The sequence below is a fragment of the Buceros rhinoceros genome, unplaced genomic scaffold (genome assembly GCF_000710305.1).
Source record: "Buceros rhinoceros silvestris isolate BGI_N320 unplaced genomic scaffold, ASM71030v1 scaffold567, whole genome shotgun sequence".
NCBI classification, from domain to species: Eukaryota; Metazoa; Chordata; class Aves; order Bucerotiformes; family Bucerotidae; genus Buceros; species Buceros rhinoceros.
The window spans coordinates 67,289-84,734 of NW_010423714.1; the positions used below are offsets into that span (position 1 = coordinate 67,289).

At 35.1% G+C, this 17,446-nt stretch overlaps 1 protein-coding gene across 1 annotated transcript in view; it reads right to left on the reverse strand.

Annotated features, from left to right (window-relative positions):
• CFAP46 (cilia and flagella associated protein 46) overlaps window positions 1-17,446 on the reverse strand; it is a gene marked incomplete at its 5' end in the record, with an annotated part of 74,987 nt that overhangs the window by 32,445 nt on the left and 25,096 nt on the right. Inside the window, 19 exons of the mRNA XM_010140485.1 lie at window positions 258-370; window positions 1,136-1,318; window positions 2,115-2,221; window positions 3,551-3,751; window positions 4,211-4,357; window positions 5,320-5,356; window positions 5,622-5,720; window positions 6,454-6,602; window positions 6,985-7,152; window positions 7,522-7,638; window positions 9,038-9,261; window positions 9,822-9,923; window positions 11,173-11,332; window positions 11,809-11,992; window positions 12,513-12,651; window positions 12,763-12,847; window positions 13,696-13,861; window positions 15,113-15,244; window positions 16,706-16,887. Coding sequence (XP_010138787.1) covers window positions 258-370; window positions 1,136-1,318; window positions 2,115-2,221; window positions 3,551-3,751; window positions 4,211-4,357; window positions 5,320-5,356; window positions 5,622-5,720; window positions 6,454-6,602; window positions 6,985-7,152; window positions 7,522-7,638; window positions 9,038-9,261; window positions 9,822-9,923; window positions 11,173-11,332; window positions 11,809-11,992; window positions 12,513-12,651; window positions 12,763-12,847; window positions 13,696-13,861; window positions 15,113-15,244; window positions 16,706-16,887 — 2,695 coding nt within the window. The remainder of the gene's footprint in view (window positions 1-257; window positions 371-1,135; window positions 1,319-2,114; window positions 2,222-3,550; window positions 3,752-4,210; window positions 4,358-5,319; window positions 5,357-5,621; window positions 5,721-6,453; window positions 6,603-6,984; window positions 7,153-7,521; window positions 7,639-9,037; window positions 9,262-9,821; window positions 9,924-11,172; window positions 11,333-11,808; window positions 11,993-12,512; window positions 12,652-12,762; window positions 12,848-13,695; window positions 13,862-15,112; window positions 15,245-16,705; window positions 16,888-17,446) is intronic.

Consider the following 17,446-nt stretch of genomic DNA (forward strand, 5'->3'; position numbering starts at 1 on the left):
AATTTTGGTATTCAGTAAAATTGACAAAGACCAAACAAATCCTCTCATTTCTGTTCTCCTCTTCCTTTTTTAAACTTAAGTTCTTTTCAAATGCAGTGTTTCCTTCTACATTCAAACAATGGCTATCATTACAGGAAGATAATCTCACTTGGAGCTTCAAGGAATTATCCAAGAATAATTAAATAGTACAACTAAATCAGATTTTTTTCCATAAGTAGAAAAAAAATTCCATACCTCATTAACTGCAAATAAGCTACAAACATTATGAAACACTTCCTCTGTTTTGCATACTGCCCTCTGAGCTAAGTTATAAGCATCAAGATAGTGACTATGTTTTTCTTCTTTGTTTTGTTCGTGCTTGGCAATCATCCTGAAAAGAACCAACATAAAACCAAAGGAACTAATGTGAGAAACTGCTTATTTTAAAGGTATCAACACTACTGAACATGTATTATAAAGTAGATTAATAGATAAAATAAACTGATTTTGTACGTGTGTTTTCTAAATGTTCTAATAGAGAAAGTGAGCGATCACGCATTATTTTTTTAAGGTCATATTCTTGGAACTGTACTGCTGCAATGCAAGAAGATGCCAAGACACAAAGAGGAGGAAGGCAGATAGTATTCTGGAGTATGTACTCAACAGGAGCTAAAGGGCAGAATAGCCAGGTACAAAAGACACCTCTGTTGTTTTAAGGGTCATCTGGGAAACAGCTGGGAATCAAGGCATACCATGTTTTTCACTTTCACTCTCACAGCAATTTCTACAGAACCATTTCAACACTAAGAATTGTAAAAACTCATAAATACTTCAGAACGACTGGTGCGGCTGCCAAAATGCCTTTACCAATGGGAAGACAAAAAGCTGACTTAGAGACCTCAACATTTCGTTTTGCTCTCAAAAACAGTACAAAAATCGATAGTACCAGATAAGATTAACTCTGCCTTCAGTGAAAAGAATTTTTCATTCTACAATAATTTTTGAATACAGAACACATCAAGAATGCAAATAGTTGTGCAATACCAAGGTATTTGACAATATTACCTGCTCCTTTCCATCTTTAATAGACTATAAAAATGTAGATAATAGACTCTGGGGATTAGTTAAACTTAAATCATCAGAGGTATAATCTTACCTGTGGATATTTGCACGTTCTAGCAGTATTGCAGCGCTGCAGTTTTTATACCCATAATGAAAGAAGTCCTTCTCAATTTGAACTAATTTATTGTATGATTCCTGTAGCATATGCGGCAACTGACAAGACTCAGCATTAATTGTCATACAATCTTGTGCAAAATGTATCTGAATAAGTGTTTTCCTAAGAATAAAAATTAAGTACAAGATAGCAGTCAGAAGCCACAGTCTGAGTTTGAAAACTGACATATATCTCTCTGCTCTCCTTGAAATTAGAAGAAATCTAGAAAATGTCTCTTCATTCTTTAAATCTGTGGTCTACAAATTATAGTAGTCCTGAAAAAAAAAATTTCAGATTTGAATTGAGGTGTCACTTGTTCCATCTATCTAATTATTTGAACTGCCTAGGCCTAATCAGTCTTCTAAATATAGCTGAATTGAGAAGATTATTAGTTTTCTCTTTCTAATCCAAAAGCTTCACATTTCTGGAAAGAGAAGGAAGTGTAAATGTTACATACTTCTCTCCTTCTACCAACACATTCTAAGTTCTCTAGATTTCAATGTAACCAAACTCATGGTCTAGTTTCACCATTAAAAGACTTCTTGGGTCATGGTGAGGAGAGAAGTAGGTCAATACTGCAGACTACAGCAGTGTTGTGGGAGTATCTGTGCTCAAACAGGTACCTCTGCATAGGCAAAAGTATCTTGCTCCTTTGGGCAACCTACACCACAAACTACACACAACAACTTATGGTATCTGAACTAGCTTAGTAACTTAACACATAGTAGGGCTGCATACAAGAAGAAATTAGAAAGGAAATTTAAATTAAAAAAAACTCCAAAACATAAATTTACGAAAAATATTTGAGAATCCATAGAACGCACCATGCTCAAATACAGATGAATGGTAAAGATCACCATATATTTGCTATGTAGCTGCACCGTAGAGGCTGGGAGTATTTTAATGAAAAGACATTTACCTGGCTTCAAGGGATGCAATTACAAAACCAAACTCTGACTGTCTGTTAGGCCTCTTCAGTAAAGCAGATCTGAGCACATTTATGGTGTGTTTCAGTATCTTGCAAGCCTGCAGGAAACATTAGAAATTTCATAATTCTATTTTAAATGTCTGCATGTGACATTAAATATTCATTTAGAAAGCTTAAATTTTGTGCAGAACATATTAAGTATCTTCCCCTAATATTCCCCAATATGACTGATTCTTGACAACTGTATATAAGTCTAGAAAGTATGTTTTATGATCATATTTAGATATTTTGGTATCATCAAGTCAGTGGAGCACATACACACGAGGAGAGAAGACAAAGCTAGATTCATCTTAGAGGTACACCGCAAAAGGATGAAGGGCAACAGACCCAACTTGGGAAAAGAGAAATTCTAAACAGATGTTCCAATGTTTGAGCACCTTCATAGTCAGGTGGTGGTGGGTTTTTTTGTTAATAAGAGCCCAGAAATGTTCTGGAAACTTCATTCCTGAATATATTCGAAAAGGGCCCAGAGTATGGCCCAGAGCAACTTGATTCAACAATAAGGTCAAATTTCACTTCAAAATTGCCTGGGGCTAGACCAGGTGACCTCCGACCTAGATAACTTAATTGATTCTATATTTCACAGGCATCATTCTTAGGAACAGATTCCTGCATCCTTAATTACACTGACCAGCGTATTAATCCACAAGTACATCTTGCACTACTCTATTTTTGCCACCTAGGGAGGTAAAAGAAGTCCCCAATTAATAATTTTGAATGAAAAAACCCTTAGATGATGCTCAAAACCTCATCTAGAGCTTTGCCCTTATTAACAAAAATTGCTACTGAGGTCATGTTGGTCAGACATGTGGAGGGAAAAGAAAAAAAGCAAACCACCTCACACATTTCATTAATAGCAATACTGGTAAAACATCAGTAAATATCGTCACTAGTAACCAGGTATTTTGTTCTTTAATGGTTGTTAATATGAGTTTAGACCACATCAAAATAATCCCTCTATACAAAACAGACACAGATTATTAGTAATGGACAGATATCACTGACACAACAAGATCATATTTTCACTGAAACTCCTGAAAGCTAAAGGTTGAACAGTAAATGGATATTTTAATGTTAAGGGTCAAATAGGAAAAGGTTTTTAATAAATGTGTATTGTACTTAGAGTAAGATCTTTCAATATTTAGAAATTTAGAAATAACATCTGTGAAACTATTTGAAATATTCGAAAAGGAAGTGCACACTAGGAAATAATATTGGAAGTTTTACTCATTCAACAACATTAACTGCATTTAACACCTATTTTTGCTTTTATTGAAATGCAAGAGCTATAATATTTCCCTTCACTGAAGGAGAGGCACCAGTGCTGCAAAAAAATCGCAACCACCAAAACCAAAACACTTCCTTACCACACTCTGTTTTCCTTCTGTCTCTTCCTCTAGAATTGCTTCTATTAGACTAAGAGTGCTGTTGTACCAGAACTGTTCATTTCCTCCTAGGAGCTGTGCTTTCTCAAGGAGTGCTTTAGCTTGCCCGTGGTTTTTTTCCAGGTTAGCCAACACAGCAAGTAAGTACAAACACCTGGACACATCAGACGGGGCCCTCAGTTCCTATGAAGAACGATATGGGATGTACAAATAGAAGATCCATTGCTGTTCATATTTTAGACTAAACTTATGGACAGGCACAGAAGTAAGAACGAATGGCATTTTCTCAATTATCTGTAGCATTTCTTAGTTACTCCTTTTATTACTTTGGTTTTCTTTCAGAAAGATAAAGTGTCTGCTTCATATCAAGAACTTCAAATATTTACAATGCTACTTTATGCCAGTTACAAACTACATACCAGTAGTATACAAAAAGACAAATACAGCGTACAGCAGAGACAGCACACATACAGGAAACTAGCAAGAAATCACATCACTAAAATTATTGTCCTCCGTAATGTCTTTTGAACTTTTCTCAAAGTACTATACTAAATTTATGTTTTAATACGGGACATACATTATTAATGATTGTTTCCTACACATTTTATTAATGATTATTCTTCTATTTTATTTCCAATGTACCTGAGTGGCAGCATGTGCCTCTGAAAGCAGAAGTCTTGCTGGTTGGTACAAGTCTAGCTGAATTAGTACTTCAGCTTTTTCTATCCACAAGTAAGGGAAAGAAAGTGCACTCAGTCCTTTTCCTGTTACTGCATTTAACTCGAAAAACTGAAAAATAACAAAATATTACACCTTCATAAATTTCAAAACTAAACTAGATGAAATATATTGTTATTAAGTAACCAATTCCTGATGTACCCCATAGTCTAGCTCTATTTTCTACCTTCAAAATTCAGCATAATATTACAGGAAAAACAGGCCTGTGAGATTGGATTTTATAATCCCCCGAAGGTATTCAAGTAATAAGTCGATTCCTGGTAATAACTAAAACAATCAAAGTGAAAAACTGTTTGCAAGAGCTAAAAGAGGTACCTTGAGAGGGATTAGGAATTAGACAAAGATATTTTACATGCAGCAGAATGCAAAAAGATAAAGAGAGCAAAACGGTATGATGAAAACAAGGTCAGAAATGCCATAATAAAGAGGAAAGAGGAGGTGAGCTTTAAGAATATCAGTAAGACAATTATCTTCCTAAAGAAGAGATGGGAAAGACAGAACTGAAGTATTTGCGTGCCTTTAAAACAGTGCGTAAGAGGGAGAAAAACAGTATGCAGTGATGTAATTGAGAGAGGGAGAAGAGAAAACCAAGACCAAGAGCAAATACATGTCTTATTTGCTTCTCAGTCTTTTCTGTTGATTTCTATTAGTCCCAAATTTCATTTGTAGAAAATTAGTTTTACTTTGTATGAATATAGATTCTATTCTTCTTGTTCCACAATACAAATACTGCGCCAGGCAAACTCAACTCACATTCAGCTGATGCCTGCCTGAAGAACTGAAGCAGTACATAATTTTAATCATTTTTGTGTTCATATATTTCTCCAGTATGAAAGTATTTAAAATCAAAAAAATAGCGAGTATATTAAAATAAGAAGCGAGGAGTAATTTATTAAAGAAACTGAAGTAAAAATAAAAACCTTTTCACTTGAAGTAAGGATATTCTCGTCTCTACTACCACACAGCTGAGCGTTTTCAAAAAATATTTTTCTTTCTTCTGTCTTAGTATGTACTTTTTTTTCCATTTGCAGTGCAATTTCTTGCCTACACCTAAATTACAGGGGGAAAAAAAAAGTAAATTCAAGTATATTTTAAAAGTATTTCATAAAGAAGTGTTAGTCTGTTAGGCATCTTCACCATACACTTACTCCGTGGACAGACACAAACCAATCATGCACAGAATTTTAGGTAACAGTTAATATTCCAAATTTGTGTTAAAAGATGATAGGTTTTAGTATTTTTCCCCCCTAATGACACTTATAACCGTAGGGAAAAAATCCCAACTAAATACAGCCTCTGTAGTGAAAATACATACATTGCCTGTTCCAATTCACTAATGTGCCCTTCTCCAGCAGCTTTCTCATGATACAAAGATGCCTGACTCAGTTTTAGTTCTGAACAGATCAGGGCAATTCTAAGAATAAAAAGAAGAAATGTTTAAGAAACAATCAGACTCTACCATATGTTGCTTCATATAAACACATTATTTATAAAAAGCACACATTGGTCAACCCTACCTTCTTATGTATTCATTAATACATTCATTGGCAATAAGAAAAATTTTAAATAAAAAAGGGGGAAATGCAGTAGCTGAAATTACCCATTGATAGAGGTCACAGCATAATAAAATGGTTTGGGTTGTAAGGCATGTTTGGAAGCTCTTCTAGTCCAACCTCCCTGCCATAGGCAGGGGGGTTTTTCATTAGATCAGGTTGCTCAAAGCCCCGTCCAATGAACCTTGAACACTTCCAATCCTGAGGCATCCACCAGTACCCCCAATCCATCCATCAAACCCATATATCTCCAATTCAGTGGCAAAAATGATGTGGTAAAAGTACAAGAATATTTATGATACGGTCTCACTACAGCATGCAAAAAGCCCCATACATGTGTATGTGCTAACCCACTTTTCTGTACTTCTTTCCTCGTGAAGATCATGTTTAGTAACAGATGAACTTAGTGGCTTTAATTCCACAAGCAAATCAATTCATCAAAATTCTATTAAATATATAAAACAGGAATGAAAAGAAATAAAAAACATTACAAATATAAAACCGTAAAAAAACCTTGTTACTATATAGTGACATTAATGGATGGTTCACTCCACTCAGTTTCTCTTCTATTTAAAAAAAATAAAGGGTACAAACCGAAGGTGATAGAGATCAGACAGACTTCTACATTCCACAACTTCCTTAGCAATAACTTCAGCCAGCTGCAAGATGGGCAGAATCAAGTGGGGGCAAAAAATTTTCTGTAGCTCTTTAGATAAAATGTCCATAAAATACAAAGTGCGAGTCTGAAAAGAATTTTTTTTTAATTCAATCAGTATAAACATCATTTGGCAGAGAATAAATTTCAAACTAATGATTACATCTTCAGGTCCAAACTTAAAAACAAAACAATACAAAAAATTATGCAAACTTTCAACCTGAAAAAGCAGCTAGGTACACAGAAAGCCAGGAAATTAATTCTGTAATTTGAGTTTATTTCAGAATGCAGAGGGCAGGCTAACACTTCCTGAAGTATGAATGAATTCTATGGCAAGGAAGTATTCCTGACAGCTGTTTAAACATGCTCTTTATGGCACAGACAGAAAAACTAAAAGTGCAACATAGTTCTCTGCTACTCATTTTCTTCCTAAATGGTAAGTGCTCTAGAATTGCGAAAATTATACTTACAGGTTTTGGGAAATTATCCCAGTTAATACCGTAACTATTTGTTTTCTGTTTAAAAGCATCTCTGACTTCATTGGGACAGTCATAATGAGCCCATTCTTCCACACTTGCTGGTAAGCTATCAACTGATCCTTTCACTTTAGGCTTCTCTTTCACAACAGAAACTTCAACCTAGAATAAAAAATAAGGACATTTATGAGGCCAAATTAACATTCTTGTCGGTATTAAATATCCAGCAAACATTAAAAATAAAACATATCTACTTAATAACCTTTTTTTTCCTCCATACTTGTGAATTTTACAAAACAGCGGTATTTTGACCAATGCAACAAAAAAAGGAAGAAAAGTATCTGAAAATTTATGACCTGTCAAGTCCATGCGATCTAGAATGAAGGTATAATATATAGAGTCAAAGATAAATTCTTCACAGGTTGTGAGTGTCTTTGCAGGAAAGAATCTGAACTATTTAACAAATGATACCAGGGAAACATCTCCTAGGAAGAGGTGACTGTTTTAATTTCGAAGGAAAGGGGTTCTTACTTGTTTCCTTTTGCCCTTCTCTTTTTTAGTATTTCTTGATTGTACCTTCTGAGGAGCTGTAAGTTGTGAAGACTTTGATAATAGTGTTGTAACAGGCCCTGATGCTGACAATGATACCTGGATAATAAAATAATTACTGTTAACTATTTTCAATAATAATATCAATTGCTAGAAATTATGATTATTCACTATACAGCTATTGCCACATACTACGTTATGTTTGCGTAAGAGCTTTCTTCAGAGAACTAAAAGTTCAAAGACTCCTAGCAGCTTGCATTATTTGTATGCACATTTAGGATGCTCATAACAATGCAATTAAGCAGCTGAACTGTCAAAAGATGACATCATCCCTCTGATAAATACTACTGCTACTCTTTTAAGCTGTATGGTTGCAGATGCAATTCTTTTTCATAAACCGCTAGTCTAAAATGCTTACTCTTCTACAAGGGGTGAATTTCGTATCACAGTAATCTGTAAGACTGCAAAGAGCCATTCTGTTCTCCTTCTGGAGTAACTTCTATAATGCTATTAATGAACGTTACATAAAATAGCTTTCTAAATATTTAAGCATAGGAAAGCATTCACTGAAAACATATCTGCGCATGCAATAGCACAGCTTCTAATCTTACAACAAATAATTTAAAAACCCACATTGATTTGAGAAAATGAATATATTTTGTTGGAGGGATCAAGAGTAGAATACAAAATATGAACAAAAAATAATCTTAGATGCCTCACAACTTGTGAAATTAAGGGTAACAAATTAAAGGTAGCACGTGTCTTAAAATGCCAGAGGCACCTGATTTGGCTTGGATTATTCAGGTTTTCAGAGAATATTTCAATATCTTCTACTTAGTTACTTATGGAGCCCTAACACGTGAGAGTCTGCTTTAGAAACAAGTATCTGCAGACAAGTCTGAAATAACTCTTAATTTAAAATAGGCATTCAGATCAATGAGAAATGGAAGTTTAACTTCATTTGAAATGCTATAACAATGAAAAAGTGATTAGAGAATTATTATTGCTGAACGCTGCCTGCCTATGCTTTTTCTCAAAACTTAACAAACGAATCCACATCTGAATTTAATTTCAATGTCACACAATTGCTTTCAGTCAAATGATAGCCCCCTTGATTTAACCCAAGTGAAGGTCCGTCTGTAACTAAGTTCCTCAGAACTGTCAGCAATGTCTTCAGCATGTATTCTGCCAATACAAAGATTCTTTAACAAATTAAAAATACAGAATTTCACAACCTTTTGCATGAAACGTTAGAACGTACTCCAGAGAAACAATGGGCCACTGCTTTTATCCTTTATATCTCTTCTCTATTTTCCTGAGAGAAACATTTTTCTTGTTTAATCTTGAAACTTGATAAAATATAGAAACTATACTATAAAACTGGAAATTCTAAGGATATAGTTAAAACATCAAATGAATAGCTGGCACCATAATTACACACGGTAATTTGAAATACACTGGCCACATTATAACATAATACAATCTCGCAGAACCTCACCTGCCAGATACGGACGATACAAGCACATGCCATCAAACAGTGCTGCTGATGAAAAGGAGAACTATGACCAGAAATTAAAGCCATTAATGTCTGTGCTCTAAACAAAGCTTCCAATTGTTTAATATTGCTGAAATCTTCCAAATTAATTTTGGGCATGGTATCGTTTGTTCCAATGTCTATCTTCAAATTTTCTGTAGGTGAAAATTCTGGTATAGTACTTTTTTCTGTTAAAAAACAAATAACATGCTATCACACTGACAATTTTAAAATGTATTCAAAAGTTAAAAATTTGCGATTTGAGAATGAAAATATTTAGGTGCAATTTAACTATGTGTTCTTGAAAATAAATCTGTGGGAAGATGGTCTAAATTATTTATTTCATCCATTTCAGTAGTGTTGCAGTCAACTAAAAAAATCCTCTTGATATTGATGTAGTGGTTTCTATGGTGACCAAAGACCATGTTCTAACCACCAGTAGCCTAGCTGGCAAGAACTGCATTTGGCCAGCACTCATTTGCAAAACAGAAATGGGCAATAATCCAATTACAGATTGGTCCTTGTCAGCTAAGTCTAGAATACAGCTCGAGCTCACCCCTGTGTCTGTAATGAGATATCTTAATGGCCCTTGATGGGAACTACAGAAGATACATTGCTACTCAATCCTCTCCTGTACTGTATAATTCTGTAATTTTTCAGTATACACTGATGTTTTATAGAAATTCCAACTCTGCTTGAAATTCAGCTTAAAACCAATTCAGCAGATTTTCATCTTAAAGTGACATACTATAAAGACACAGTTCTCTTTCAACATCAAACTTGTTCTTCAACATAAAGCAGAGTGCAGTAACAACACCTATCACATATTCAATGACTGTCACAGATGAAGCTATTAAAGTAACAGGCATATCATGTAAATTCGGAGGGTACAACAGGCAATAGGTACAAGTTGCACTGGGAGGGGTTTCACCTTGATAAAAGAAAGAAATTTTTTACAGTGAGAACCATCTATCAGTGAAACAACCATCCCAGGGATGTGGTAGAGGCCCCATCACTGGAGGTTTTCAAGACAGAGCTGGACAGGGTGCTAGATAGATGATCTCATCTAGGCTCCCTTTTCCACAAAAGTATGGACCAGATGATCTTTTGATCTTTCAACCCAGGATGTTTTATATTTGAATCTAATTTTTCTTATTATATGATTTTAGTTTCCATTAAAAGTTTTCTAAAAAATTTCTTGAAACATAGACAGTGTAAGAAGTCCAGTAATCTTAAGCAACCATGGGAAACTGGATGGGAAGATCATTATAGAACAAGCACAAACTTTTAAGCCACCATAGGGCTGTAAAAAAACCCAACAGCCACAGAAAAGCATGAACGGAATATTGCTAATGTGACTTCAACCACATGTGTGATACTAGAGACACTGAACATGTATCTTTTACAATGAAACACTAGGAGTACTTGGAGTGTAGTCTATTCTATCTCATCTATCCACACAAAACTCATAACAGAGCAGATGTTGATTAATGCCACAGCATAATATTGTTACAGAAATTAGATACTTTTTTCTTCCAGTTAAATAATGGTGTATCCTATCAAAATAGGCCACTGTGTCCATACCACTGCAAGTGGACACAAAGTAAATGGACCAAGGAATTTTTCACTGTAACGTAAGTACTTGAAAGTGTACAACTCTAAAAGTGATCAAACCTAAAATAGTAGATAAAGCCAAGGGAAGAGCAATGGACATAAGTACCCAAATCTCAGCACAGGAACAATCTCCCACAGTTACACTTGGCCCTCCATGAGGAGGCATTTTAAACAAACTGCCTCGCACTGTCTTCTGGTAGCATCTGACAACCCAGGAACCCCTGCGTAAGATAGGAGCTCTATCTTACTATACCAAGAGACTGAGGGTAGGTCTCCATTGCACAACACAGAATTCCCAGATAAATTTAAGCCCACGCTAAACAGAGATGAATATGAAATTGATGAAAATAGAAATGACAGTGAATATTGGAGAAAATACAGCCAAGCTGGTGCCATTCTTTGTGGTAACTAAGTTGTAAATTAAAAACATTCCTTGCATTTGTGCTGAGAAATTCTTCTGAAGGATATACATCTTATTTACATACCTTCTTCTTGTGAGGGTTGCACAGAAAATTTCTTTTGTAGCAAGAGATCTACCACCCAGTCCAGAGGTTTAATAGCATCATTGAGGGGAAACTGCTTACAATATAACCATTGAGCAAATTCCATCAGATAATCAATTTTCTGCCATTCATTTTCTTCTTTCTATAAAAAGGAAGAGTTTATTTATATTTGGTGATGTTAACCATCAAAATGATATTCAGTAGTTCAATACAGTCATAACGGAAGTAAAAAACAATCGGTCAGCAAACTAGTTTTATTGGCATCACATAAAAGTTTAATACAGTCTTAACAGAAGTAAAAAATAATCAGTCAGCAAACTAGTTTTATTGGCATCACATAATCGGAGTTATGCTAAATGGAATGTAACATGAAACTAACAGTTAATTCGTTGCTTTATCAAAACGTCTTGCAACTGGCTACTCTTAGACATTTTTCTTGGCAGGATTCAACCACATGCAGTTTTCTAATTGAAGAGCGATTTCAAAATTATAAAAAGTAATGGTCAAGTATATGGCCTTCTACCAGTTAATTACATACTTCACAGAACTTGCAGTCCCATGAGTCACTTGAGAAACTTCATTCTATCGGCATTTAACATACAGTAACAACTGACAAACCTGTAGAGCAACGATTGCATTTTGAAAACAGCTTAACTGTCCAACGATACTTTTGGAGACTGTTGCCAAATGACGCCACATACGTGACAAATAATCTTCTCCTTCATCTCTGAATTTCTGAATGTCCATCATAAAATTGGAACCCAATCCTGCCTTCACTGTAGCCATGTGTTTAAAAATCAGGCTAGAAAAAGACCAAACAAATTGCAAATTACTTGCATCTGTACCTGTAAATTAACTGTGGGAGTTGAATAGATATACCAGTGTGTATCAGTATAGTACAGAAATGTGAAGTTCATAAACTGACACAAAAGGGCATAAAGCTTCGAACTTGGCTAAGATTATGTAAACAGTACCCTAGATATACTAGTTTCCATTAAAACATAAAGAGGTTTACAGCTACGAAAATTAAAGTTTCTGCTATATAGCCACATTTCATGCAGCTGTATTCTTGGAAAACTAAGGTACGACTTCAGTTTTTGAAAACTGAAGTTTACAAATATTATGAAGATTAATGATGAGAAGCACTGCTAACATCCACTTCCATTGAAAAGATACAATAGTGTTTTCTGTTATAAGAACTGACAGGCTGACAAAAAGTAATCCTAACATTTTCCCATTGCAAAATAATAAAATCCCTCAGAGTTTTACACTTGTCAAGACTCAGGATGCTTATTTTAATAAAAATAAGTTAACCAACTTACAGCCTGTGTCTTGTCTGAGGCAAAACTTGAATAGCTTCATCCAGGATTTTTAGTGCTGTCTCCCAATCAGCTTTATCAGCATATATGTGAAATAATAACCCATATAAGGAGGTTCTTAATGTCAGATCTTCCTCAGCACCTTTGAAGCGTATTCAAAAGTTTTATTAATATACTGCAGATTTAGAATAGTGGTATTACAAAATATTGCTTGGTTATTTTAATTATCAGATCAAAAGAAGGAAGTACATGCCTGGGAGAAAGCATCCAACTGATAACCCAAGACTTCGAAAATCCTTTGTAATCCACTGATGCAAAGGCAACATATCTTTCCTCTCCTAAAAAGACCCCCCGAAAAAAGAAAAAAAGAGAAAGCTCTTTATCTTTTGGTTCACATACATCTTTAAGTATTACTGTACTTTTGTTGCATTTGTAAACCAATTAATATGATTAATATGAACTATTAACCTGTTACTTAAATAGCTACTTGCACAGGGGATGAAAACCACAGCCACTTCTCCAGAATGAGTTCTATAATGCAACACCGATACAGCAACAACCAGCCTCAGTAATACTCAATCAGTTACACCGATTAAAGAACATGAAACCTTGAAGCACTCTGTCAGAGAATGACAAAATAGCTGAGGCTGGCAGGGACCCCCTGGAGCTCTCTGGACCACACCCGTGCTCACAGCAGACTGAAATAGATCAGGCCACTCCGGGTCTTGTTCAGCCAACTCTTGAGAACTCCAAGCAGAGACTCCACAACATCTGTGGTCAGAAACAGATGTCCTATTATCTCCCCTTCCGAAAGTGACAGACTTCTTTCCGGATTTTTTCTGAGTATTTTCTAAACATTCCTTTTGTAAGCTTCATAAAGCGAAACACTACAGCCCTACAGCCAGCAAGTAATTTTGAAGAAAACTGATGTAAATTTGATAATTGCCTAAAACCAGAAGAACCACCAAATGGAAAAAAAGAGTATGTGGTTCCCCGTACGTTTGAATGCGTGCTACATGAATACAGGCAAAAAACCATGCATGTGTTAACGACAAATAAGTCACTTCCCCTCTTAGGAAAGGTATCTTGGAGTATGCACGGAGAGATTCAGAGCAAACCAGAATTTTTCTCTATCATCAGTACCAAATACTAAACACAAGCACAATTACCTACTAGATAGTCTTACCTGCTTATTTTCAGATTCTGCTTTAATTATATTCTTAAGGATTATTTCAGTAGGTTCTTTAAGCTGTTCTCTATCATGTGGAGAACCAAGCAAAGGTAAACATGTATTCCAAAAGTGTCTAGCTGCAAACATTACAAGGGAATAATTTCTGGCTTCACCTGCATACCTGAAGAAAGTGAAGTACAGCTTGATGAAGGAAAACAATCCTGCTCTAGTCAAAATGAAGGATTTTACTTCTACAAACATCTGGGTTTACCAGATCTAGGCACCTCCACACATAATCTCAGCAATGAGGAGGTAGCATATGAGCTTTGTATAAAAGATATTTTCCACTTCTATATGCAAAACACCTTAACACATTCAGCAGAAGTAGCAATAAACAAGTACCATACTGATGGTGTATTTCTATGTAATCTTAGATCAAAAGCCTTCATAAAAAAAATATAGCAGAAATCTACTTGAGATGTATTCATTGGAATAATGTACTTTTTTTGGCATCCTATTATGTTAATGTCTCATTCTAAAACCATTAAAAAATAGAACAAAAGAATCATTTAAATGCTCTGGATTTTGCATAGTACAGTACCACTGTAGCACAACAATACACCCCAAATGCCTCTAGCTGCATTCAAATTGTTTGGAGCATATTCCATGCAAATGTAACTTTGAATTAATAAAAATTAGTAAATCTCCAGATTGTGATACAACACAGTATACTCACATGAGCACCAAAAGCTTTAGAGTTTAGCTAAAAATTATGGATTGGTATTAAACAATCACCCATGGAACAGTTTTACTGTTTTCAAAACCGCGGTTTTTGAATCTGGCAATATTTGTAATTTTCTACCCCAGTTTCACAATTTGGAGTCCATATGCTCACACATTTTAAGTCTTAATGGTAGGCTCATTAAGGCCGTTGCCCACCACTTTTTGCCTCCCTTTTGGCATGTGTTGAGCTATATACCTATCTTCAGTCCTTCCAGGAAAAGGGCTTGTCATAACATGCAAATTTAAAAAACCACGGATTCATCCACAACATGGCATCACTCTAGAGTTCTGTTACACTGGCTAGTCTAACTTCATTTATCACTCCCTTTTCAATAAGCAATGGAACAAAAAAAGTATTGCAACGTTAACAGCCTCTCATCAGCCATCGTGTGCTGGAGTTTGAAGCACAGCCCTCTGAGGTCCCTTCCAACCAGATTTCTCTATGATCCTATGACATTACATGGGGAAGCTACTTGTGGAAGCTATGTGGAAGGCACTTATTAAATTTACTAAACTCTAAAATTTTCTCAAATCATTGTCAAGCATTTCAGTTCACAACTATTATAATTTTATCTGTCTTGGGAGATCCCCAAATCTGTAAATCAAATTTTAGGTCTATTTTATATTGATCTTGCAAAATAAAACATACCTGGCACTTTGAACAAAGGCTTTTAATGCTGCTACACGCAAATGTTTGCTTCCAGACAAATTTTCCATTATACTCCTTCCCTGTATACAGGCAGTAGTGCTTAACATTTCTTGTCTCACTGTGTTATCAGGCCTGAAAAAGGGCAAATAATTCAAGAAGTGCTAGTCCTACAGTCCAAGGAGATACCAGTTCCTAGCAATGATGCTTTCAAGTCATTATTTAAGTAGAAGTCCCTGGCTTTGGAAGTTACAAATGTTTCTACTGACTTTTCTTTTAAAATCAGAAAATAACTGAAAGAACGAACGTTTTGTGAAACAGTATCAGAAATATAATCGTTTTCACAGCTCTAAGGAAAATAACTGTGAAATCAGATTTTAAAAAATTATCTACATTTAGCAAGGGAATGAAACAGATTTGGGGCTTCTCCCATTATTCACTATTGTACATCAAACAAAGTACTAGTCCAAAGCCAAACTTACATAGCAAGCAGCTAAGAAATAGAGAAAATTAGACAATTTCTGATACTTTCTTTTGGAATTAGTCTTGTTAATAATGGTAAAGTATGCACAGGATTCTGGAAAAATTTATTTGAATCATATTCCTCTACATTTAAAAGAACACAAATTTTGTTCCCAGCAGTTAATCAGTTAAAAATAAATAAATAAATTTTATATCTTTGGTTAATAGTGATTTTGTAAGAAAAGAAGCAATACAACTTGCAAGATTTTTATTTATGTGCAACCATACAGAAATGTTGACATTCTAGTTGGCCTAGGTCCTACCTAGCTCCTGCAGCTAACCATGAATTCTGAGGAGCAGAATAATTTTTTTTTAACGGAGAAATTATTTAACAATAATTTTCATTCAGTGTTTCACATGTTTATTTTAAACTTCCTACATTCCAACAAATTGTTACTAAATAGAGTTGTTTCCTCCCTCTTGATAAAATTACATTTTGGTTTTGGAGGAAATTGTATTAAAAAAGTGGAAGGATCAAATCCTTCTTATAACAAAGGACTCCACCAACAGATTGTTTATACATGAAAACTTTTTTACCTTTTTTTTTTTTTTTTTTTTTTTTTTTTTTTTTTTGAGATCAGAGTTCTAAATTATCAGTTAAGTAGGACACTGGGCTTTTAAAGAAATTAGTTACATCCCTACTGCACCCATGTGCATAGGAGTAAATAAAGACCATAAAGACTAGCTGACACCAGAGCTTGGAATACAGTAGCTGCCATCACCTATTACCGCACAGTCCATCTTATTCGATGAACTGTGTAGACCCTTTGTGTATTAGAGCCTGTTCAGCATCGGAAGCAATTTGCATCAGCAAAGGAACTACAATAAGCTACTTTCTGCTCGGAAATTATAAAACCATGAAAAGTTAAAACATCAGCTGCTGTACTTAAGTAACCGGTAATGACAGTCAGCAGAAATAGTAAAACCTCACTTTCACCTCTACCTTTACAGTTGCTTTGTAAAAAAGATTCTTTCACTTTTGACTATGTGATCAGATGTGACCACCCTGTGTCCTCTTTCTTCAAAACTTGGTAAAAGTAAACCACAGCATCATGAAAAATTCCGTATACTTACATTTCGTATTTCTTAGTATCTCTATTGTGGAAAAAATTCTCATCTGATTGCAAGATCCTTTTGGAGCAAGTCATCACAATTTCATAGTCATGTGATACATATGCAAAATATGTAAGTCGTGTCAGTGTCTGCAATTCCACTAAGGAATCTGACCAACTGCATTCTAAAGCCAATTTCACTAACTGGGGAGTGGAAGAAAAAAGAAAAAATAGGGGGTTTAAATCTTGGGCTTCTATCATACTCTTTTCAATAGCACTTACATGGTTACAGCTGTACCTTCCACACAACTCACCTGAACATGGAAAAAGCACATGTTAAAACAACCTAGAAAACCAAAGCATTACCAGAACAATCAAAATACACAATTGAGAAGCTTCATTCATCTTCTAATAAGTATTATAATAGTGTATGTAAATGCAGCTTTACGCGTGCATGCCTTTTGACCAGCAGTATCTGCCAGGACATGATTATATGTCCTCAGCTCTCTTCTAAAATCAGTGGAACAGAACTTCTGAAATTCAGAGCCCAGTTTAGTTAAGCCAAAGGTAAGAATGGGAGATGGAACTGGTTTTATGGCAACAGTGTTTCATATATAGTTTCATTACAGCATCTAAATGTCTTCCTTGGCTTTGGCATCCATCATTCAGCAAGTTCCACCTTATTATGTTAATAATTGTTAATCTTAAAGAATTGCAACTGAGTTAGTCAAAATACTGCTCTCCAAAACTAAGCCACTGAAGT